The 24,978-nt window shown below is 35.0% G+C and overlaps 1 protein-coding gene across 2 annotated transcripts; it reads left to right on the forward strand.

The window, feature by feature from the left end:
- Positions 1–4,567: 4,567 nt before the first annotated feature.
- LOC141703014 (mannosylglycoprotein endo-beta-mannosidase-like) lies at positions 4,568–12,726 on the forward strand. 2 transcript variants are annotated; one of them, XM_074506635.1, is made up of 11 exons: positions 4,568–5,039; positions 5,645–5,872; positions 6,441–6,499; positions 6,819–6,867; positions 7,282–7,512; positions 8,594–8,763; positions 8,854–9,058; positions 9,717–10,385; positions 10,477–10,704; positions 11,023–11,822; positions 12,427–12,726. In XM_074506635.1, exons 1-10 carry the CDS (start codon positions 4,755–4,757, stop codon positions 11,815–11,817), a joined length of 2,919 nt encoding a protein of 972 aa, XP_074362736.1. In that variant the 5' UTR covers positions 4,568–4,754; the 3' UTR covers positions 11,818–11,822; positions 12,427–12,726. The 2 variants fall into 2 exon arrangements, with proteins under 2 accessions (XP_074362736.1, XP_074362735.1); XM_074506634.1 differs by having other exon boundaries at positions 12,446–12,726.
- Positions 12,727–24,978: the final 12,252 nt, after the last annotated feature.

Below are 24,978 nucleotides of genomic sequence, written 5' to 3' on the forward strand. Positions count from 1 at the left end.
CTACCAACACAATATCTAACTTCTCCTTGTTCTCTTTCCAGACTTCTTTATAAAATGATAATTATATTCCTTGAACCTTAGCAATTTGGGCACTTATATTTCTTGATGACTTCCAAGTCTTAATTACCTCTTACTCTCATTCAAGCCGCTTTCTTAAAATTTCTTGTTTCTTCAAGGATTCAGTCAATTCATCTTTTGCAATCTTGCACTCTATCTTCAGTTTCTGAAACTCAATAAATTGAGTTTCTAACACAGTATTTCTCTCACTTAGAAATAGATTATTATCTTTAATTCTTATGTTTTCTTTAGTGAGTGATTTAAGTGTAACACGCAAGTGATATAATTCTGTTGACATGTCATTTATAGCATCATTACACTCATCTTTAAAAAGGTGCTCTAGATTAGTAGTGATTACCTGATTGCTTGAAGAACTGACCTCTGCTTCATCTGATTTGGCCATTAGGGCTAGATTGACATATCTTGTTTCTTCATCTTCATCTACCCATCAGCTTCCTATTCATTTTCTTGAGTCAAGAAAGCCCTTTATTTTTGTTTGAGCAATTTAAATTACTTCTTTTTATAGTCCACATGCTCAAAATGCCATACAGTCTCTCCAAAGTGAACTATAATTTTGAGAGTTTCTAAGAGAGACTGTCATAGGCTTCCAGTCTTTTGGCAGAGATCCAATGAATTTCAGATTCGAATATTTTGTTTGGTAGATTCTTCCATGCAGCTTCAGTGCATTTAGTAGTTTTTAAAACCTATTGAAAATGTCACTTAAAGACTCACTCTCTTCACAATAAAAGTGCTCATACTGCTGTATTAGAAGTTGCATCTTGTTTTCCCTCACTTGTTCAGTTCCATCACATATGATTTGAATTGTATCACAAATGTCCTTAGCAGATTTATAGTTGATTATATTGTCAAACATATCACCATCAAGATCATTGAACATAATGTTCATAACCTTTTTATCTTTGTGCACTTGCTTAATGTCTTTATCTGTCCATTCTGATTGTGGCTTTGGAATATTTTGCTGATTGCCAACAGCTCCTTCAACGTCTGTTGCAGCTCTGCGAGGAAAATGAGGACCTTTCTCAATGTAATTAACATATCTTTCACCTTGAGAGAGAAGATGCAGGTGCATTTTCACCTTCTAATGGTGATAGTTGTCTTGTCCAGAAAATGGTTCTTCACTCCAACATCCTTTCTACTCATATTGTTAGTTTGTTTTGATCTTTAAACTCTTAGTGTGTAAAGAGCTTGCTCTGATACGAATTGTTATACCCTAACAATCTAACAATATAATTATAGAAGGGGGGTTGAATGTAATTCTGGTTCTTTTGTGAAATAATAAAATCTCTTTGCAAAATATATCTGTGTTTGAATAAGCAAATGTGCGGAATAAAAGATTAAGTATTCAAGACACAAAGTAAGTAAACACAATGGTTTAAAAATTTCCGGTGGATTGATTTTTCCATCAGATATATATATACATATATATATATATATATGAATGAGAACTCTGTGATGCAATAATGCACATAGCTGCTTACAAGTGTTTATAAAAGAAGATCAAAGAAATTTCTAAGAGATGTAGCTTTTTCAATTTCTCAGTTCAATCGATAATTATTCTACTTACTACACTTGGTTTATATGTTATCAAGTTATACATGAAAAAGAAAAACAAATAAAATAAATATCTAAGTCTATTCACATGTTCCTTCATCTCTTTACCCGGCATCTTTGTATTTCTTCAAGTAAGCATGGAAATTGAAATGCTCCTTTGTTCTCTCAAACCTGTAAATAGGCTGCCACATTTCTTTTGTATACAATCAACCCATGTGACTGTCAAGTCACTTTCAACTGTTATTTGAATTGGTTATCCGTCGAGACTTCAATGTTATCCGTCGATACTCCACATGAGTTATCAGTTTAGTCTCTAATGGTCATCCGTTGAAAGTGTCTTGAGTCATTCGTCGAAATTTTGTAGTTTATCCGTTGAAAGTATTTTCTTAGCAGATGATACTATTTCACTTATGCTAAATTACAAGGCATCTAATATTTACAATTAGCCAACCTATTTTACATATCTTTCCAGTAGTCAACATGACTTAGAATTTTCTACAACTTCTAAACTTCTAAGTTATGACAATAAACAGAAATGTGCTACAAAAACTTATTGAAATATAAGCTACTCTATCAACGGATGAACAAGTATGGTTATCCGTTGATAGTTACAAAATCACTTAATTAGATCTACTATGGTATTTTGGTGAATTATGATCAAGTCTACAACATATTCCTAACAATATCAATTATTATAATATAGAGTTTGATATGAATTTTAATTTAAATTGTTAGAGTAAGTTGATTTTTTTTAACAAATAAAAGGATTTTATTAGCTTGATAAATCACTTGATAAAACATTCTTGACTTCAATAGGGACAACTCCCCTACCGAAATACCAATCTGGATATGAATATGACACTCTAGTTAGATTATGAGCCGCAATATTTGCGGGTCGCTTAATAAATAACACATAAATTGTGTTTAGCATTTTAATAAATGACACCATGTCCACATGACTTCTGATAGTCCGAATCACGACTAAAAAATAAGATTCCACCACCACCCTGTCCCCAGTTTCACCCTTGATCCAACTAAATCCAACTAAGAGTCTCAAGTTTCATCCATGATCCAACTAAATCCAACTAAGAGTCCCAAGTTTCACCCATGATCCAACTGAGAGTTTCCTTGATTTAATACTCCATCTCCCACCCATTTGTTTATAATTTCCTTTTTGGTTGTCCCTTACAATTGTTTATATTTCAAAATTTTCCAAAAATAGTAAAAATTTTATAATTTTTAAAATAACTACATCCACTACTTTTTCTCCACTATACCCGTTTTATACATATAATATTAATCGGTCTCACTACTTTACTCACTTTTTTAACTTTCCTCCACTATTTTATTATTTTTCTTAAATTTTGTGCCCAACCCAAATATAAACATTTGGGAGGGATGGAGGGAGTATTAGTTAGAATTAGAATTGACCGACCCACCAAACAACCAACAAAAATTTTAATATTTCGTTTATTATAATATATAATACTCCCGTCCCATCCAATTATATAATTTTTTTAAATACTCGACACGCATTTAAGGTGAATATAAAGTATAATTTCATAATTTATTTTTAATTTTTTTTTTGTATTAAACTTTAAATAACAACTTTTATTCAGATGAAAAAAAATTAAAAATTATTTACGGAAATGTACTTTAAAGAAGACTTATAATGTGTGCCGAGTTCCCGTCCCCTAATATATATTACCCAGGGGACAAAGGGAGTATATATCATAAATGCAAATGATTATAATATCATATCATTGATTTACTCATATTTAATTAAAAAAAATATTTAGCAAAATGAAAAGATTAAAATAATAAAAATATATTATTACTTTTAAATCAAAATTTAATTTAAAAATTCAATATTATGATCAACTTAGCGAAACTTAAGGATAAAAAGTAAGTAAATTTGACCAAATTTAGGTATGGAAATGACAAATTAAGGATATTATGATCAAATATAGTACAGAAGGTGTGCAATTATCAATAGCACCACTAGGATTGTAAATGAGTTAATAAACTTACGAACAGTTAGTTCGATTTTTGGTTCGAAAAAAATTCGTATCAAATTTAGTTCGATTTATAAATGAATTTTCGATTAAGTTAGACTACAATATTCATGAACAAAGTCGTTAATATAGTTCATAAATGTTTGAGAGTAATATTAGTGAACACACTATTTGATATAGCTCACGAATAATTATATGATTTATTATTTATATATGCTAGTAATTATGTATGAGTATGAACATGTGTTTAGGACACAAAATCTAGTGAATAGTTGTTTACATATTTAAATACAAACAAATTTATCAATTTTTTAAATACATTTATTATTTTTTATTAAATTTATAATTTTTATATTTATAAGGTCTAAATTATAATACATGCAAAATGGTAAATATTAAACTATTTTATTTAACTTGTGTTGATGTATTTAAATGGTGTATACATATCATTGTTTAAATTGAAATAACATACTTTAATTAAAATCAGAATGCTAAACCCATAAATTTATTTGTCTTGTGCGCGAAATGTTTATTTTAAATCTAATATTTATTTATTTTATATTAAACAAAAAATTAGTGAAACTCATGCAAAAAATCAGAAATCATGAATACGAGTCCATAAAATAAGTTGTCTATAATTAATAGTTCATGAAGAATATTCATGACATGTTCGTTAATTATATTTCATGAGATGTTCGTGAACACATGCGTGAATAACATAATTATTTATTTGATAAAAAGTCGAGTTTAAGTTGGATATAATTTTAATAAGTTAAAACATAAGTATTTAAGAATTGGGTTTGGTTGAGGTTATTTACAAAGCCCGAACAAAAAATAGGACAATTTTTGGAATACAAAGGTAAAGGGATAAACATGATTGATATGAAACAGAAGTAGGGGTGGGGGGGTAAGACGGGTGACATAAATAGATCCGTCACAAGGCCAGAAAAAGAGACACACCCAGACAAGAAGTTATTGTAAGCGTTTACTTGAGGGGACCCACTCACGTAATATACACTGTCCCTCTCACTGGTCACCTTGCTCCTCATTCTCATCCATAAACATACATTACATTCACACAGCCTAAAGATCTAGAGGGGTGGTTTAGTAATGGTGGTGGAGATGGGGAAGACAGTGTTGGATAGAGGATGGTTAGCTGCTCGCTCAACTGAGGTTCACCTCACCGGTACTCAGCTAACCACCACTCATCCTCCCTCTCTTCAACTTCCCTGGATGGATGCGCATGTTCCCGGAACTGTTTTGGCCACTCTTTTACACAACAAACTCATACCAGATCCTTTTTACGGCTTGGAAAATGAATCCATTTTAGATATCGCTGATTCTGGGAGGGACTACTACACTTTCTGGTTTTTCACTACTTTTTACTGTAAGCCGGTATGCATCCTTATTTACCCTATAATTTCATCTATTTGGTTACATTATTTTAGATAAAATTCGTGTTGCAAGACTACGTAAATTGACAAGGATTAATGCAAATGAGGAGACCAAATAGATATTGTTTTGCATGAATTGTTAAATTATCTACAATTTTAACCGTTACTCTCACTGACTTAAAAGGGCAACCTGGTAGTCTGCTACCACTTTCCTTAATTTAGGGAGTATGTACACAGTTACATTTTCCGTTCCCTATACAGTTACCTTTTTTCTATGAATTGTAGCATTGTGAAAATATCATTTTCTATAATTGCTGTTTGTGTTGCTGATAAGTTCTAGTTTCTATCACATTATAATATTCCTCGTCTTGGCAAACATTATTACAAAACTATGCCTTGGAAATTTTAATGTGTCAAAGTAATTGTATGTTAACTATACACATTTGTTCAAATTATTTAATTGACAAACTTGAACACCTTGACTTTGAAGTCCATGATAAAAGTACAATTAACGTGACAATTCTTTTCTTTCTTACTACACTAGGAATGAACTAATTTTGCCTAGGAATTTACTACACACTCTAATCTACTATTGAATTTTCTCAGATTACCAATCAGCACGTGGATCTGAATTTCCGGGCCATTAATTATTCTGGTGAAGTGTATTTGAATGGGCACAGAAGGGTCTTGCCGAAGGGGATGTTCCGAAGACATTCCCTTGACGTAACTGATATTTTGCATCCTGATGGTCAGAATTTACTTGCTGTTATTGTTTACCCTCCTGATCATCCTGGCAAGATTCCTCCAGAGGGAGGCCAAGGTGGTGATCATGAGGTATTTTTTACATCTAAATGGATCGTTGCTTCTCTCAAAAGACCAATTATTTCCTCTGCTTTCATAGGGTCTATCTATTTATTTGAGTTAACATGGATATTTCATGCAGTCTATGATCTTTATGATTTGAGTTGGAAATATACTAGGAAATAAGTTAAAAGGATAAGCATAGAAAGTTCCCTGTTCTACCGCCCCTAAGATCATCTATTTTGATTATGATAACTTTTAAGTCTCAATAATGCAACAATGGTGTGTACAGAAAAGAAGCAGCTCAGACCTTTTGTACAACCATTTAATTTACTTTAAGGTTCATATATAACTCAACCCGGTCGAAATATTGGAGGGTCTCTCCAAATTTTTATAATTGCTTCTTTTATTTCATCTTGTTCCATACTTGAATCAAGTTGTAAATGTGATGAGTAATCGGGCTGTCTTAAAGGTTGAGACATTTTTAGGTATGCTCTAGACTTAATGTTCCTGATTCTGGTTGTAGTTATAAAAATGCATCTTTGTTAATCTCAAATATGATCTTTGAATGTTCTTATCAGTTTTATGTTTAACCTTTCAGATAGGGAAAGATGTTGCTACACAATATGTTGAAGGCTGGGACTGGATGGCTCCTATAAGGTGACAAAGGAGTTACATCTTTGACTAATAGTGTGGTTTAAACTTATTTCCAGATTATGTCGACTCCTTTTTTTTTTCTTTCTATAACCTTTTTATGAAGTTTCCAGAACACCCTTATATAGTTGATTATGTATTTATGTAGAGCATGATCACATAAAAAATTCTAAACTTTTCAGTCATTCTAGTCTGCTGATAACTATGCTTAACTTTCAACATTGACATAAAATGAGAAATGATAACATCTAATATTAGAAATCAAATTTGCAGCCTATTATTTTTTGGACTGTGTGGTTTATGACATCACTGTTCTTTATTTCAGGGATAGGAACACTGGCATCTGGGATGAAGTATCTGTTTCTGTTACTGGAGTGAGTTTGACTTAATATACCTACTAATTCTGTTTAATTCCATCCTAACTAAAAAACTAATGTAAGGCCTTTTAAACCAAATGCTTGTTGAATTGCAGACGAAGTATACTGTAATTTCAGTAATTCATACTGCTTTTAGGCTTCATTTCGACCATTAGTCACCAAACTTTTGCATCTAAGATTAAATATTGAAGTAAAAGACCCCCACAGTGCATTAGGGATTGGAAGCATCCAATGATCTCTCATGGGATAGAGATAGACCTTACCGCTAGGCTATTCCATAATCCTTAGGATGTTCCCTCTTTCAACATACATTTATCTTGAACTGTTATCAATTTCATATGCCACTGAATCTTGTTGTATAGTACACTGTTCTTTGTTGTTCTACTTCTGATGATCATAAGCACTTTGCAGCCTGTAAAAATAGTGGATCCACACTTGGTGTCGTCATTCTTTGATGGCTGTAGGCGAGTTTATTTGCATGCAACCACTGAACTGGTAAACAAAAGTGCTTCAGTTGCTGAGTGTGACTTGAATATCCAAGTGACAACAGAACTTGAAGGAAACATTTGCTTGGTAGAACATCTTCAGAAAGATCATGTTTCAATCCTTCCTGGAAGTCATGTCCAATATACGTTTCCTGAGGTGAGATTATTACATATTTAGGTTGCCTTTTTAGATATACTTTTCAGGTAGCGCAACTTTTAAAGTCATTATACAGCTAGCTGAATAGTAAAAGCGAGTACGCTATTAAAATGTAGTTAAAGAGGCTATATAGGTGGCCCATATTTGGTCTGTATATGTGTTGAGAGGCTTTTACTTCATACCTAATTCTTGAGGTGAAATTTTGCTAACTCTAGCTACCAACTGTACTTTTATTTGATCGTGTCTATTTTGTGACTATTAGTCATGCTGCATCCTAGTAATGAACGACCCAGTATGTCTATGTAATTTTCTTACAACAGATCTTTGGGAGTGGGTGTTTAGTCATGAGTATGAAAAAGGAGATTGTGCACCCCTGTAATATTTATTTATTTTTGCACTTAAAGGTACATTGGTTTTGGTGTATTTTTTGTTGCAGCATTTATTTGTGCTGCACCCTATATTATTACAAGATGCAACCAATTGATGTTCAAGAAGAATCTGGCAACTGAACTATCATCTAATATTTTATGTGAAAATTAATACTTTACAAGTAACGTACATAAAATCAGGGTTTGCAATACAGCACTAACATATCGTGCCTTATGATCATCTTTTGAATTAGTATGTTTGATGAAAACTTACCGAAAAGGTTTCTCTACTCGATTACTTACATTTTTTAACAAATAAGACACAGTACATGTATCAAAAAATTTCATGTTGTACTTAACATTTAAAATCGTTGGCATTGTCTTTCAATAGTCTTCTACTAAGCAGTGAAGGTATGTTGATATGGAACTTTTTTCGTGTCCTCCCTACTATCCCTATTTTATTTTTTAGTTGCTTATTTCTTCTTACCCTTAAGTTCTTCTATGTCCTCTGCACGTTAAATACTTGTTCTTAGTTTTAAGGGGTATGCCATGAAATGACAAGATGTATCTGTAAGAAATACACAAACCTTTTATGGTAGTAAGTAATAACTACATTTCGTGAATTAGAATATCTTCAAATATGTTTCAATAGTCAATATGTGTTGATATTGCACAATTAGCACTAGAGTCAGGATGTTAATATATTTGTACAGGCTTTCTTTTACAAGCCTAATCTATGGTGGCCAAATGGTATGGGAAAGCAGTCATTGTACAAAGTTGATATATCTGTCGAGGTGAAGGGTTTTGGGGAGTCTGATTCATGGAGCCATCCGTTTGGATTTCGCAAAATCGAAAGCCACATTGATGGTGCAACTGGTGGGAGGTATAGTTTTCTCAAATAATATTGATGTGCAACTTTTCCTTTGTTTATGCAAGTGGTACAAGTTACAGTTATTGCATTTGCATGTTTTAGGTTGTTTAAGGTGAATGATCAACCAATTTTTATCCGTGGAGGCAACTGGATATTGTCTGATGGACTATTACGACTTTCAGATAAACGTTACAAAACGGATATAAAATTTCATGCTGATATGAACTTCAACATGATACGCTGTTGGGGTGGTGGATTGGCCGAGAGACCTGAGTTTTACCATTACTGTGATATTTATGGGCTGTTGGTAAGACCTCTATGTAGCCATGTTCTATGTCTTATGTGTATGTAGTATGTAGTATGTAGTATGTAGTATGTAGTATGTAGTATGTAGTATGCAGTTCTAACTACACAGCTAGTATATATGTAGTATGCAGTTCTAACTACACGAGCTAGTATATATGTAGAATGCAGTTCTAACTACACAACCAGTGTATGAAAAAAGCTCTCCCCCTTCCTCTGTCTCCTTCTCTCGTTTCTCAGCTCCGTGAATAGAAGTGGTTTGTTATATTTCTGTATGCAATTACTGTGTGTGTGTGCGCATGCGCGCTTGTCTGTTATAAATATATTGAGGCATCATTAGAAGTTATGTCATGAAAATTGCGTTAAGATGTCATGCATGCACTGATTTTCCTTGTTTCATATAAATTTGGTCTGTAAATTTTTTCATAATATAGTAGTTGCTATTTTGTTCTTGTTCCAGCACATATAGGATTGGTAATTAAATAGATACAGTCGCTCACAATGGATTAGGTAAGGAATAGCGTATATTACTATATATTCTTTATAATGTTCTTACTCCATGACTCTTGTTTGATAATTTTAATTTATCTTCAAGTTTAAATTCTTAATTAATATGTACTTACATGTATACATCCAAGCATGACTGCCTGATGTATTTGTAGGTCTGGCAAGAATTTTGGATAACCGGAGATGTTGACGGACGAGGTGACCCGATTTCAAACCCTGATGGTCCTTTAGATCATGACCTTTTCATGTTCTGTGCACGAGACACTGTCAAACTCCTCAGAAATCATCCTAGTCTTGCTCTTTGGGTAGGGGGGAATGAACAAGTTCCACCGGATGATATCAACACAGCTTTAAAAAATGATCTGAAACTTCATCCATATTTTCAGAAGCTCAATGAAACTGAAAACTCAACAAAAGAACTCTCCCCTTTATTAAAGGATCCTAGTCAATATCTTGATGGTACACGCATTTATATACAAGGATCTATGTGGGATGGCTTTGCAAACGGTAAGGGAGATTTCACGGATGGGCCATATGAAATTCAGAACCCTGAAAACTTTTTTAAGGATGACTTCTACATGTATGGCTTCAACCCTGAGGTTGGTTCTGTTGGAATGCCTGTTGCAGCTACTATCAGGGCAACAATGCCTCCAGAGGGATGGCAAATTCCTTTGTTCATTAAGCTGTCTGATGGCTATGTAAAAGAGGTTCCGAATCCTATATGGGATTACCATAAATACATTCCTTATTCAAAGCCTAACTTAGTTCATGATCAAATATTACAATATGGTACCACAAAGGATCTTGATGATTTTTGTCTCAAGGTATGACAGAATGTTTTCATGCTATATAGTGTACTTCTGTCCCACCTTTCTTCTGTTCTCTGAGTTGACTTAAGGTGAAATCTCATTTCAGGCCCAACTAGTTAATTATATCCAGTACAGAGCTTTACTGGAAGGCTGGACTTCTCGAATGTGGAGTAAATACACAGGAGTTCTGATATGGAAAACACAAAATCCTTGGACAGGTCTAAGAGGCCAATTTTATGATCATCTTCATGATCAAACTGCAGGGTTTTATGGTTGTCGCTCTGCAGCTGAACCGATACATGTCCAGCTGAATCTGGCAACATATTTTATAGAGGTATAACTGAAATTGGTCAACAATTTTAATTTTACTAGATATCATCTAACTTTATAGAAATTTCATAGATGCATAATACTTATCTATTACAATCTGTAAAATTTAGGGGAAAAACAAGATATATACTGTAAGTACTGTTGACAGTTATCATGAGACGTGACCTAGAAACTTTGGGCAATCAGTAGTACTTATTTATTAAAATTACAAAAACATGCAAATTCGCTGGTCACCATTCCTGTTTTAACTGTATAAACTCAATGGCATAGTCATATCTATCAGGGTCGGAATTTATTGCATTTTTATTTTTCTTCCAAACAGGTTGTTAACACCACAGCCAATCGATTGTCAAATGTGGCAATAGAAGTATCTGTATGGGACTTGGATGGAGCTTGTCCATACTACAAAGTAACTGAAGTGCTCTCTGTTCCATCTAAAACAACTGTGCCAATTATGGAGATGAAGTACCCGAAGTCTAAAAGACCGAAGCCTGTCTACTTTTTGCTTCTCAAATTCTATAATGTATCGGATGAAAGCATATTGTCGAGAAACTTTTATTGGTTGCATCCGCCTGGTGGTGATTACAAATCATTGGAACCATACAGGAAGAAAACAGTACCCCTCAAAATAACTTCGTTGACTATGATACGCGGGTCCAGTTATGAAATGCGAATGCATGTACAAAACACTTCGAAGAAACCAGACTCCAAAAATCTGCTATATAAAAATAATTTTGTTGACAGAAAAGGTGACAATGATTATGATAGTTCCTCATCAGAACCTGCACTTAGTCACGATGAGCAGCAAGTTAATATAGTTCAGAGGATTTACCGGAAATTTTCAGGGGAACCTAATGGTTTGAGGACTGTTGAAATTAATGGGTCTGAGACTGGTGTTGCTTTCTTTCTCCATTTCTCGGTTCATGCTCTAAAGAAAGATCAGAGAGAAGGAGAGGATACAAGAATTCTTCCGGTTCATTATTCTGACAATTATTTCTCTCTAGTTCCTGGTGAAGTCATGACGATCACTCTATCCTTTGAGGTCTCTTCAGATGCCACCCCTAGAGTTACTCTTCAAGGTTGGAATTACCATGGTGCTCATTCTGTCTATCATTAATATGGGTAAGCAATTCCCTATCGCTATATAAATTGCAATATGGCAGAAGTAGTTTAATAACTATAAGCATAAAAATTAGGCTTCCTATGGCATGGTAGTTAAATTTATTTTCCCAATACATTCCTCTAGTGAATTAAAAATAATCAAAAAGTATTCCAGGTCCGACTATAGAAAGATTTTTCATCCACTACATCTACTAGCTGTATTGCATCCTGCTGCTATGCTATGACTATTGGAAAAAATACAACCACTCATCGGCTCCTGCTCTTTCATAGCATTATAATAAAGGATGAAACAATTCATCATGTAACCACTAATGTTAATCATAATGATTGACTTTCTTCTAAAGTTGTTACACAAACTTTGTAAAAGTAAAGAAAGGAACAAGGTTGCATGTCCTTGTGACCACCTAATATGAACCCTGTCTAACTTAGATCCATTATACTGCTGCAGCTTAAGTAAAGCTCAAGGAACCTTTGGAGTCTATAAGTAATGGTCACTGTATCTAGATTTCCTTTAATAAAAAATATTACTTTAAAAGTTATCAGTGTCTCTTATTTTGTTGTATGTATAAGATTCTGAAGCTGTTGTAATACTGATCTTCATCAGTTATTCTTGTACCAACCAGGGTAGTATGAGCTTGATTCGGGGCGCGAGGAGCAGAGGCCAGATCTGAAATTCGTGCTCGATGATCTTTGTTTAGTGGGTTGAGTACTGTTGTAGCCAGCTTTCTGTTATATGTTTGCAGAGGTTTGGATAGTTCTGTATTTCACCTTAACATTTGAGGCAATGTAATGTAACGTCTGATTGACATATATGTCTATAGTAGTAATAGCCTAATGCAATTTGTTGGAATTGTGGTTGTTGTATTTTCTTACCTCTGCAAAGTTAATCTCTTCTTGAGTCGGAGCTTAAAGTTGTTTGCAGTTTGCCTTATCATAATATCCTCCTTTTTATGTTTTATTGCCATTTTAGGGTAAGGAAAGAATGGGAATATTTCATGTGATTTGTGTACATAAATCTCATGCCTAACAATATGATTCCAGAACCTAGCTAATTCATTCTTTTCAAAGGAAACTACTAAAAAATAATGATTAGTTTCAAATTCACATCAGAACTCAACTAACCAAACACGCTCATTCTAAGGAAAATCTATAAGACCAATAAAATCTATAGGACTAATATATATATATATTTCTGGATACAATCCAGAGTGTAAAGGAACATCAGTGTCTCAGAGAACTATGGATGCTATAAACTAATGAACGCATACACCAAATCATAAATCCGCATACACCACAATAAGTCACAATTTTGATAGACTACAACACATTCGAAGATTGATTTATCCAATTCAGTATCACTGTACAAACAAAACTTTTTTGGCCCAGGACGAGGGTCTCGTTAAAACCCCACAAGAGTAAAACCAAATAGGAAAAAAGCTCTGAGGGGAAAAAGAGTGCCCTACTAATTACATGACATAAGTGTTATATACGATGGAAACTTCTTTTTGGTTTTGCGCGCTCCCATGGCCATCAATTTTTGCCTCAGACTCGGCTTTCCTTTGGAGTTTGCAGTGCACCTTGGCCGCTCCTTAACTAGTTTTTGAAAATCAATGACTTGAATTTGTCTTTGTAGCTTAGCCTCTCCATATTGTTGGTAACGCTCGTGAAATTTCTGCCTCGTAGCTTTGAATTTAGAATCATAATCAGCAGTCTTCGTCATCTTTTTATCTACCACAACACATTGATTCCTATGATCCAATCTCGGATGACAATCCATGAAATTTCTCTTCTTGTCATTTTTCTCCACAGCTTCTTCTTCTGTTTCTCCAAGAAAGGCTTTTATCTCCGCTTCACTGAAATTTAGAAATTTCAGCCCCTTTCCCTTCCCATGATTCCCATAACGGCGAGGACAAGGCTTCTTGGTGAACCTGCCTTCCAATGTAAAATCATGATCCGCTTTCCTCTTCTTGTCAGCTACCGCTACATCTTTGACAGGCTGTTGCACCGCAAACTTTGCACGGCCATCCATCTTGTCCAGTGCTTGGTCTTCTTTAAAATATTTAGTCACAATGTGTTTATTATTATCTTTCTCTTTGATTTCGAACAATAGATCATCAATGATATTATCGGGGGTAAAAGTATTGTCGAAGTTGAATGCATAGTCCTCTAAAGGAGGACATGCCAGACCATGCCACATTAAGTCATCACCGTCGCCAAAATCCATACCCTCTGCTTCTGTGCTCTCAGTTTACTATAGTAATGTCAGAAGTTTTAAAGAAACACAAGGGCACGTGTAAGATTATATATAGGGTATAGCATTCAATCCGACCGAACATAGTAATCATAATATCCCTTTCGGATTTTGTGTAGGATTAAGTTACTTGGAACCCAATCTATTCCGTTAAAACTGCTTAATTTGTGCGTAATACACAAGCTTATTGCTGCTCTGAATCCATCTTGTATCTATCGATATTATATTAAAGGCTACTAATGCCCATTTAGAATTTACCCACTAAATTTATCCATAAATTTACCCATGACCCATGATCCATTTTATTTTTTTACACATAAAACTTTATATTATACACATATCCATGAATCTTTCACATTTAAATCCATTATAACCATTTCGAAAACTAACCTAATATTACACCTAACCCACTCCCTGATTGTAGCAACTGAATAGTACGTTTGAATTTTTTTGAATTATTCTCTCTCAGAACTGCTGCATAACTCCAGCCTCCTCTGATCTTCTCATTCGTTCCATGCTCCGTCGACTACGTCTACAATCACGATATCATTATCCATACATATCTCTGTGAATCTATAATATGTACACACATATATATGCTTATCCATGTATTTGATTCTTTATTTGTATGATCCTCATAATTTTGAATTGTATTTTTGCAGATGATTACCGATGGCTACCTCTGAAAAGCGGGTAATCATTGTATTTCATTAATGATTCAAAAGTATGCCTATGTTTTCATTAATGTTTCGATTATGTAAAAACTTAGGTTTTGCACTCCAACTGTTTGATTGTGATTCTAAATAACTATGTTTTGTTATTTTTGTTATTTTCTTAAAGAATGGTTTTAAAATGAAGGATGAGGAAGTGTAAATTAATTTATCTTATGTATGTTTGTATTTTTCATCTATCTAGAGATAGTTACTTGGTTTTTTTTATTGTTTCAACTAATTTGTTCTCAATGTTATTATAGATTATTAGTCTAACCAAAGATGATTTTTCGTGTTTTTAGTAAGCAGATGATTATTAGAGTTTGTCGAAATTAGGTTGAGTTTAATTATTTGATTATTAATTGTGTATTTGTAAATGTTGTCTTACGATGTTGCCTCATTTTCATAATTTGATTTTAGGAACAACTATATTTTCGTATTCGTAGGTTTTAGCTAAAAGTTAAAGTTTGATGAAACTGAATGATTTGTTTATTTTGTTGTGGACCTCAATTGTTGTTTTTGATAATGTGATTTTATAAGCATCCACTAAGGTTGCATCTGCGAAGAAAAAACGGTTGACGTTTATTGACTTTGACATTGGAAAGCCTTTTGGAAGAGGAAAGTTTGGGCATGTGTATCTACTGAGGGAAAAGAGAGTCGATCCTTTTTTCAATCTTTATATTCTTGAACTTAGGTTATTTTCATATAAGCATTTGGATTCATATACATGATCTCAATCTACTTTCCCACCATATGTTGTCTTTTTATTTTGTAAAAAACTAAATATTAGTTTTTTGATGATTGTGTGGTGATTGGAAAGTATATGCACAATGAGTTGGCCCTGATGGAGCATCAGCTACGCCACAAAGAAGGTATCCAAAACTATCACGGCACCCTAATATTCTAAGGCTTTATGGATATATCTATGATCAGGTACTCAAAAATAGTTAGCTCAATACATCAACAAAAATTGATCAAGCAAGAATATAACAATAATTTTTTTTGAGGAGGTTTTTTACAACCTTCCAAGAATTTAATTTTTTATTAGGGTCCAGATTAAACATTTAGCATATGTGCTTATTTCCTTTCATTTTTATTAGAGTTCAGCAGGTTGGATGATGTTTGTATATGTTATTGTATTTATCATTTTATGTTGACATATGTAGGCTATGTATTTTGCACAGTGAATTTTGATGTATGAATGGCCATGGCTCAGCAAAGTATGTGTTGTGAATATGTTGTGTACTTGATGATCACTTAAACAAAACATCTAAGTAGATTTTACTTAGTGAAATTATGTAGCACTCGACGGATAAGAATTATAGTCCCGACGGATAACTCATTATAGTCCCGACGGATGATTAACTTATTATCCATCGAGTGAGTAGCTTATGTAATAATAAGTTTGTAGCACAGTGATGTATGCACCTTTGTATAAAATCTGTAGTAGCATATAAGTCATGTTGACTTTAACTAGATATGCAGAATAGGTTGATTAATTGTACATAAGTAATGTCTTGTAATTCTGTATAAGTGAAATGAAGTCAAGTGCCAAAATAGCTACCGACGGATGATTAACAAAGCCTTCGACGGATGATCAAATGACTATCAACGGATGTTTAACATAGCAGTCGATGGATGATCAATTAAGTCATCGACGGATGATCTGAAAGTCGACGGATGATCATATCAAGAATTCAAACATCAGTTGAACAGTGAAAGCTGACACACAGCCGTCGAGTTGTATACAAACACATTGTGGAAGCCCATTAACTGGGTAATAGAGGACGAAAAGCAACAAAGATTAAGACTGTTAGATTTTATATTTGTTCAGTCTTTTTGACTTTATAATCTTGGTATTATATAAACCAAGAGAGTATCAAATAGAAAAATAACTGAGATAGCTGAGAAACACAAAAACATAGAAATTTTTATAAGCATAATCTTTAGCATTTCATGTATTCTCGGCAATTCCATTTGTAAGCAGATGTGAGCATTTCTGCACACAGAGTCCTCTCGATATATTATATATATATCTCTGGTGGAATTGTTTAAATCCACCAGAAAGTTTTTAAAGACTCTTGTTTTTAATTACTTATGTTTTGATTCATTTAAGTTTACATTCCGCATTGTGCTAATCAAAACAAATATATCTATAATCGAGTTGAACATTTTTATTTCAAGAAAAAGGTTCAAGAATTCCATTCAACCCCCCTTCTATATTTCTTGCTATATTGTCAAGGGACTAACAATTGGTATCAGAGCAAGCTCTTAATCTACAAAGAGTTTAAATATCAAAACAATTCAGCAAGATGAACAAGAAAGATGTTGGAGTCAAGATTCATTTTCTTGATATAGATAATTACCATCATTGGAAGATAAGATGCATCTTCACATGCTCTCTCAAGATGAGGCCTATGTGGACTGCATAGAAAGAGACCCTCATGTTCCAATAAGAGCTGCAACAGGAAATGAGCCATCTGTTCCAAAGCCAAGGCATGAATGGTCTGATCCTGACATTGAACAAGTCAGGAAAGATAAAAAGGCCATGAACATTTTGTTCAATGGTGTTGATGCAGACATGTTTGATAACATCATCAACTGCAAGACTGCCAAGGAAGTTTGGGACACAATACAGATAATTTGTGATGGTACTGAGCAAGTAAGAGAAAATAAAATGCAGCTCCTGATTCAGCAATATGAGCATTTTCATAATGAAGAAAGTGAGTCACTCACTGACATTTTTAGTAGATTCCAAAAACTACTAAATGCTCTTAAGTTGCATGGAAGAGTCTATCAGACTAAAGACTCCAATCTGAAATTTCTCAGATCTCTTCCAAAGGAATGGAAACCAATGACAGTCTCATTGAGAAACTCACAAGATTATAAGGAGTTTACTTTAGAGAGACTGTATGGCATTCTGAAAACCTATGAGCTTGAGATAGAGCAGGATGAAAGAATGGAGAGAGGAAAGAAGAAAGGAGGATCCATTGCACTAGTTGCTGATCTGGAAAAGGAGAAAGAAGTGAAGATGGAAGCTGTGGAATCAACTTGAAAGGTCTGTGAAAGCAAAATTAAGAGGCTAGCTGCAGAAAGTGAAGATTCATTGAGCCAAGATGACATGGAGGACATTGATGAGCACCAAGCATTCCTTTCAAGAAGATTTTCCAAGCTCAAGTTCAAAAAGAACTTTGGAGCAGCCAAGCCAAATAGAAACATGGTGGATAAGTCAAAATTCAAATGTTTCAAATGTGGCTTGGCAGGGCATTTTGCAAATGAGTGTAGAAAGTCAGATTCCAGTAAGAAAAGGTTTGAGTCTGTAGATTACAAGAAAAAATACTTTGATCTACTCAAACAAAAGGAAAGGGCTTTTATTACACAAGAGAATGACTGGGCAGCTGATGGTTTGGATGAAGATGAAGATGTCAGCTATGTCAATCTAGCCCTTATGGCCAAGTCTGATGAAACAGAGACAAGTTTCTCAAGCAATCAGGTAATCACTATAAACCTTGCACATTTATCTAAAGCTGAGTGTAATGATGCATTAAATGACATGTCTACAGAATTGCATCATTTGCGTGTTACACTTAGTCTTTCACTAAAGAAAATGCTAAAATCAAAGAAAACAACTTGTTTTTAAGTGAGAGGAATAATGTGCTTGAGTCTCAATATGTTGAGTTTGAGAAATTAAAAATTGAATGTAAGATTGCCAAGGAGGAATTAACTGAGTCCTTGAAAAAGGAAGAAATTTTGAAGAAGCATCTCGATCGTGAACAAGAGGTGATTGAAGCATGGAAAACATCCAGAGATGTCCATGCTCAAATCACCAAGGTTCTAGGAATTGACTCTTTTTGTAATGAAGCCTGGAAAAAGAATAAGGAGAAACTAGAACCTATTTTGGTAGATGGGTTGCTGACAGATGTAGACTCGACGGATGATGAGGACTATCCGTCGGATAACAAAAAGTGTTATCCGTCGAATGATAAAAATCCTCATCCGTCGGCTGTAAGCAAACCCATTAGCAAAGCCAAATTAATCAAGCTAAATGAAAAGTATGGTCTGTTTCCAAGAACTTTGTTTCAGGAGAGTCAAGTCAAGCTAAGAAAGGGAAAAAGGCTAATGTTGGTCACATGACTGTCAAACAGTTAAGTGACAGACTTGAGAAGATAGAGGTAAAAACAGAGACTAAAAAGAAAAAACAATAGGAATGGTAAAGTAGGGATTAACAAACACAATAACTACACACCTGATAAATATGCCCCCAGAAAAATCTGTGTCAAGTGTGGTAGTGTAAATCATTTGTCTGTTAATTGCAAATCTGCCATGCCTACTCCCATGTCTGTTCAGCCTCAATTTCCTAACATGAATGCCATGCCTCCCATGCCTGTTAATGCTATGCCTACACAGAATATGAATGCACAGTTTGCTAATATGCCATTTACACCTAATACATACTATGCTGCATACAATATGCCTCAAATGCCATTTAGCATGCCTTACTGGAATAACATGTTTGCACCAAGCATGCCATTTCCCGTTAGCCATAACATGCATGATAATTCTGTTGCATTTAGTGGTTTCAAAGGTACAACCCAATTGACTAAGGAAGAATCTGAAATTCCTAAGTCAAATGAGATAAGACCTAAGAACCAGAAGAAGAAAGCTAGCAAGGCAGGACCCAAGGAAACTTGGGTACCAAAATCAACTTGATTTGATTTTGATGTGTGCAGGGAAACAGAAAGAATCTTTGGTACTTGGATAGTGGCTGTTCAAGACACATGACTGGTGATTCTACCCTGCTCACAGAGTTTAAGGAGAGAGCTGGCCCAAGTATTACTTTTGGAGAAGACAACAAAGGTTATACTGTGGGATATGGCTTGATTTCAAAGGACAATGTCATCATTGAAGAGGTTGCCTTAGTGGATGGTCTCAAACACAATCTGTTAAGTATCAGCCAGCTTTGTGATAAAGGCAACTCAGTAACCTTCAACAAAGAAGCCTGTGTTGTGACTAACAATCAAAATAACAAAGTGGTTCTCACTAGTGTGAGAAGAGGAAATGTGTACCTAGCTGACTTCAACTCAACTAAAGCAGAATCTGTAACTTGTCTTCTCAGTAAAGCAAGTCAAGATGAAAGTTGGCTATGGCACAAGAAGCTATCCCATTTAAACTTCAAGACCATGAATGAGCTGGTAAAGAAAGAACTAGTTAGAGGCATTCCTCTAGTGGAGTTTACAAAGGATGGACTGTGTGATGCCTGCCAAAAAGGAAAGTAGATCAAAGCATCATTTAGGAAGAAACTTGATTCAGCAATTGAAGAGCCTCTGCAACTGCTTCACATGGATCTGTTTGGACCAGTCAATGTATTGTCTATTTCAAAGAAAAGATTTTACCTAGTAATTGTAGATGATTTCTCAAAGTTCTCTTGGACATATTTCCTAAAGTCTAAAGATGAGGCTAGTGAAATCATCATCAATCACATAAGGAAAGTTAACAATCATCCTGATTTCAAAGTAAGAAGAATCAGGAGTGACAATGGAACTGAGTTCAAGAACCATGTCATGAGAGCATTTTATGATGAAAATGGGATCTTGCATGAGTTTTCAGCAGCAAGGACTCCACAACAGAATGGAGTAGTGGAAAGAAAGAATAGATCTCTTATTGAAGCTGCAAGGACAATGCTTGAAGAATCAAAATTACCAACATATTTCTGGGCTGAAGCTGTAAACACTGCATGCTACACTCAGAACATCTCTCTGATTAATCAAGCAAGATGCATGACACCTTATCAATTGTTCAAGAACAAGAAGCCAACTCTAAACTTTCTTCATGTATTTGGCTGTAAATGCTATATTCTGAGAAATCAAACTGATCAAAATGGGAAGTTTGATGCTAAAGCAGATGAAGGAATTTTTGTTGGATATGCTGTTGGTAAAGCATATAGAGTCTACAATCTAAGAACCAACATTGTTGTTAAATCTATACATGTTGTGTTTGATGATAAAAAGATTGAAGGACTAAAAGATGGAGATTACCATGAGAGCCTCAAATTCGACAATGTTGAGATGGTCAGTGATGATGAGAGTGATCAAGAAACAGTGTCTAAGGATAATGCAGACAAATCTACCACCAATGAAGCACATAACTCAACATCCGTCGAGTCACATAATGCTTTATCCATCGGAAGGCAATCTGTGTTATCCGTCGGAAGACAACCCGACTCATCCGTCGGTACTCAAAATTCACCATCCACCGGGTTATCTAAAGGAGCAGGAAATCAAGGAAGGTCACCCATAGAAAGTACCCCTTTCTCAAATCAAAGATCCACAAACTCAGGGGGAGTTTCTAGCAATCAAAACTTAATCACACATCAAGACAACATTGAGGTCTCTTCATCTAGAGCTAATCTACCTCAACCAAGGAAATGGACAAAAGATCACCCCTTTGAGCTAATTATTGGTGATGTGTCTTCTAGAGTTCAAACAAGAAGAGCAACTCAGGAAGAATGTCTATACAGTAGCTTTCTGTCAAAGGAAGAACCAAAGAAGGTAGAAGAAGCTTTGTTGGATCCTGATTGGATTTTAGCTATGCAGGAGGAGCTGAACCAATTTGAAAGGAATAAAGTCTGGAAGCTGGTACCCAAGCCTAAAGGAAAGAATCCAATAGACCCCAAATGGATATTCAGAAACAAGATGGATGAAAATGGCATAGTAGTAAGGAACAAAGCCAGATTGGTTGCTAAGGGCTATTGCCAGCAAAAGGGAATAGATTTTGATGAAACTTTTGCTCCTGTTGCAAGACTTGAAGCTATCAGAATCTTCTTAGCCTATGCAGCCCATGCCAATTTCAAGGTCTATAAAATGGATGTCAAAAGTGCCTTTCTGAATGGGGATTTGGAGGAAGAAGTGTATGTTAGTCAACCTCCTGGCTTTGAAGATCCAAATTTCCCAGAGTATGTGTATTATCTACTGAAAGCACTTTATGGACTGAAGCAAGCACCTAGAGCCTGGTATGACACTTTATCAAAGTTCCTTTTGTAAAATCACTTCACAAGAGGTACTGTAGATAAAACTTTATTTTTCAGAAATGTTAATGGCTCTAGCATACTTGTCCAAATTTATGTAGATGACATTATTTTTGGCTCTACAGATGAGAAACTTTGTAAAAAGTTTGCCAAACTAATACAAAGTAAGTATGAAATGAGCATGATAATATCATCTAGTAGAGCCAAAGATAATATCATCTACATAAATTTGAACAAGTATGCTAGAGCCATTAACATTTTTGAAAAATAAAGTTTTATCTACAGTACCTCTTATGAAGTGATTTTCCAAAAGGAACTTTGATAAAGTATCATACCAGGCTCTAGGTGCTTGCTTCAGTCCATAAAGTGCTTTCAGTAGATAATAGACATACTCTGGAAAATTTGGATCTTCAAAGCCAGGAGGTTGACTAACATACACTTCTTCCTCCAAATCTCCATTCAGAAAGGCACTTTTGACATCCATTTGATAGACCTTGAAATTGGCATGGGCTGCATAGGCTAAGAAGATTCTGATGGCTTCAAGTCTTGCAACAGGAGCAAATGTTTCATCAAAATCTATTCCTTCTTGTTGACAATAACCTTTAGCAACCAATCTGGCTTTGTTCCTTACTACTATGCCATTTTCATCCATCTTGTTTCTGAATACCCATTTGGTGTCTATTGGATTCTTTCCTTTAGGCTTGGGTACCAGCTTCCAAACTTTATTCCTTTCAAATTGGTTTAGCTCCTCCTGCATAGCTAAAATCCAATCAGGATCTAACAAGGCTTCTTCTACCTTCTTTGGTTCTTCCTTTGACAGAAAGCTGCTGTATAGACATTCTTCTTGAGTTGCTCTCCTGGTTTGAACTCTAGAAGAAACATCACCAATAATCAGTTCAAATGGGTGATCTTTTGTCCATTTCCTTGGTTGAGGTAGATTAGCTCTAGATGAAGAGACCTCAATGTTGTCTTAATGTGTGATTGAGTTTTGATTGCTAGAAACTCCCCCTGAGTTTGTGGATCTTTGGTTTGTGAAAGGGGTACTTTCTATAGGTGACCTTCCTTGATTTCCTGCTCCTTTAGATAACCCGGTGGATGGTAAATTTTGAGTACCGACGGATGAGGCAGGTTGTCTTCCGACGGATAACACAGATTGCCTTCCGATGGATGAAGCATTATGTAACTCGATGGATGTTGAGTTATGTGCTTCATTGGTGGTAGATTTGTCTGCATTATCCTTAGACACTGTTTCTTGATCACTCTCATCATCACTGACCATCTCAACATTGTCGAATTTGAGGCTCTCATGGCAATCTCCATCTTTTAGTCCTTCAATCTTTTTATCATCAAACACAACATGTATAGATTCAACAACAATGTTGGTTCTTAGATTGTAGACTCTATATGCTTTACCAACAGCATATCCAACAAAAATTCCTTCATCTGCTTTAGCATCAAACTTCCCATTTTGATCAGTTTAATTTCTCAGAATATAGCATTTACAGCCAAATACATGAAGAAAGTTTAGAGTTGGCTTCTTGTTCTTGAACAATTGATAAGGTGTCATGCATCTTGCTTGATTAATCAGAGAGATGTTCTGAATGTAGCATGCAGTGTTTACAGCTTCAGCCCAGAAATATGTTGGTAATTTTGATTCTTCAAGCATTGTCCTTACAGCTTCAATAAGAGATCTATTCTTTCTTTTCACTACTCCATTTTGTTGTGGAGTCCTTGTTGCTGAAAACTCATGCAAGATCCCATTTTCCTCACAAAATGCTCACATGACAGTTCTTGAACTCAGTTCCATTGTCACTCCTGATTCTTCTAACTTTGAAATCAGGATGATTGTTAACTTGCCTTATGTGATTGATGATGATTTCACTAGCCTCATCTTTAGACTTTAGGAAATATGTCCAAGAGAACTTTGAGAAATCATCTACAATTACTAGGCAAAATATTTTCTTTGAGATTGACAATACATTGACTGGTCCAAACAAATCCATGTGAAGGAGTTGGAGAGGCTCTTCAATTGCTGAATCAAGTTTCTTCCCGAATGATGCTTTGATCTGCTTCCCTTTTTGGCAGGCATCACACAGTCCATCATTTGTAAACTCCACTAGAGGAATGCCTCTAACTAGCTCTTTCTTTACCAGCTCATTCATGGTCTTGAAGTTTAAATGGGATAGCTTCTTGTGTCATACCCAACTTTTATCTTGACTTGCTTTACTGAGAAGACAAGTTACAGATTCTGCTTTAGTTGAGTTGAAGTCAGCTAGATACACATTTCCTCTTCTCACACCAGTGAGAACCACTTTGTTGTTTTGATTGTTAGTCACAACACAGGCTTCTTTGTTGAAGGTTACTGAGTTGCCTTTGTCACAAAGCTGGCTGATACTCAACAGATTGTGTTTGAGACCATCCACTAAGGCAACCTCTTCAATGATGACATTGTCCTTTGAAATCAAGCCGTATCCCACAGTATAACCTTTGTTGTCATCTCCAAAAGTGATACTTGGGCCGGCTCTCTCTTTAAACTATGTGAGCAGGGTAGAATCACCAGTCATGTGTCTTGAACAACCACTATCCAAGTACCAAAGATTCTTTCTGTTTCCTTGCACACATCAAAGTCAAATCAATTTGATTTTGGTACCCAAGTTTCCTTGGGTCCTGCCTTGTTAGATTTCTTCTTCTGTTTCTTAGGCCTTATCTCATTTGAATTAGGAATTTCATATTCTTCCTTAGTCAATTGGGTTGTATCTTTGAAACCACTAAATGCAACAGAATTATCATGCATGTTATGGCTAACAGGAAATGGCATGCTTGGTGCAAACATGTTATTCCAGTAAGGCATGTTAAATGGCATTTGAGGCATATTGTATGCAACATAATATGGATTAGGTGCAAATGGCATATTAGCAAACTGTGCATTCATGTTCTGCGTAGGCATAAAATTAACAGGCATGGGAGGTATGGCATTTATGTTAGGAAATTGAGGTTGACTAGACATGGGAGTAGGCATGGCAGATTTGTAATTAACAGACAAATGATTTACACTACCACACTTGACACAGATCTTTCTAGGAGCATATTTATCAGGTGTGTAGTTATTGTGTTTATTAATCCCTACTTTACCATTCCTATTGTTTTTCTTTTTAGTCTCTGTTTTTACCT

This window comes from Apium graveolens, unplaced genomic scaffold (genome assembly GCF_009905375.1).
Source record: "Apium graveolens cultivar Ventura unplaced genomic scaffold, ASM990537v1 ctg6082, whole genome shotgun sequence".
Classification (NCBI taxonomy): domain Eukaryota; kingdom Viridiplantae; phylum Streptophyta; class Magnoliopsida; order Apiales; family Apiaceae; genus Apium; species Apium graveolens.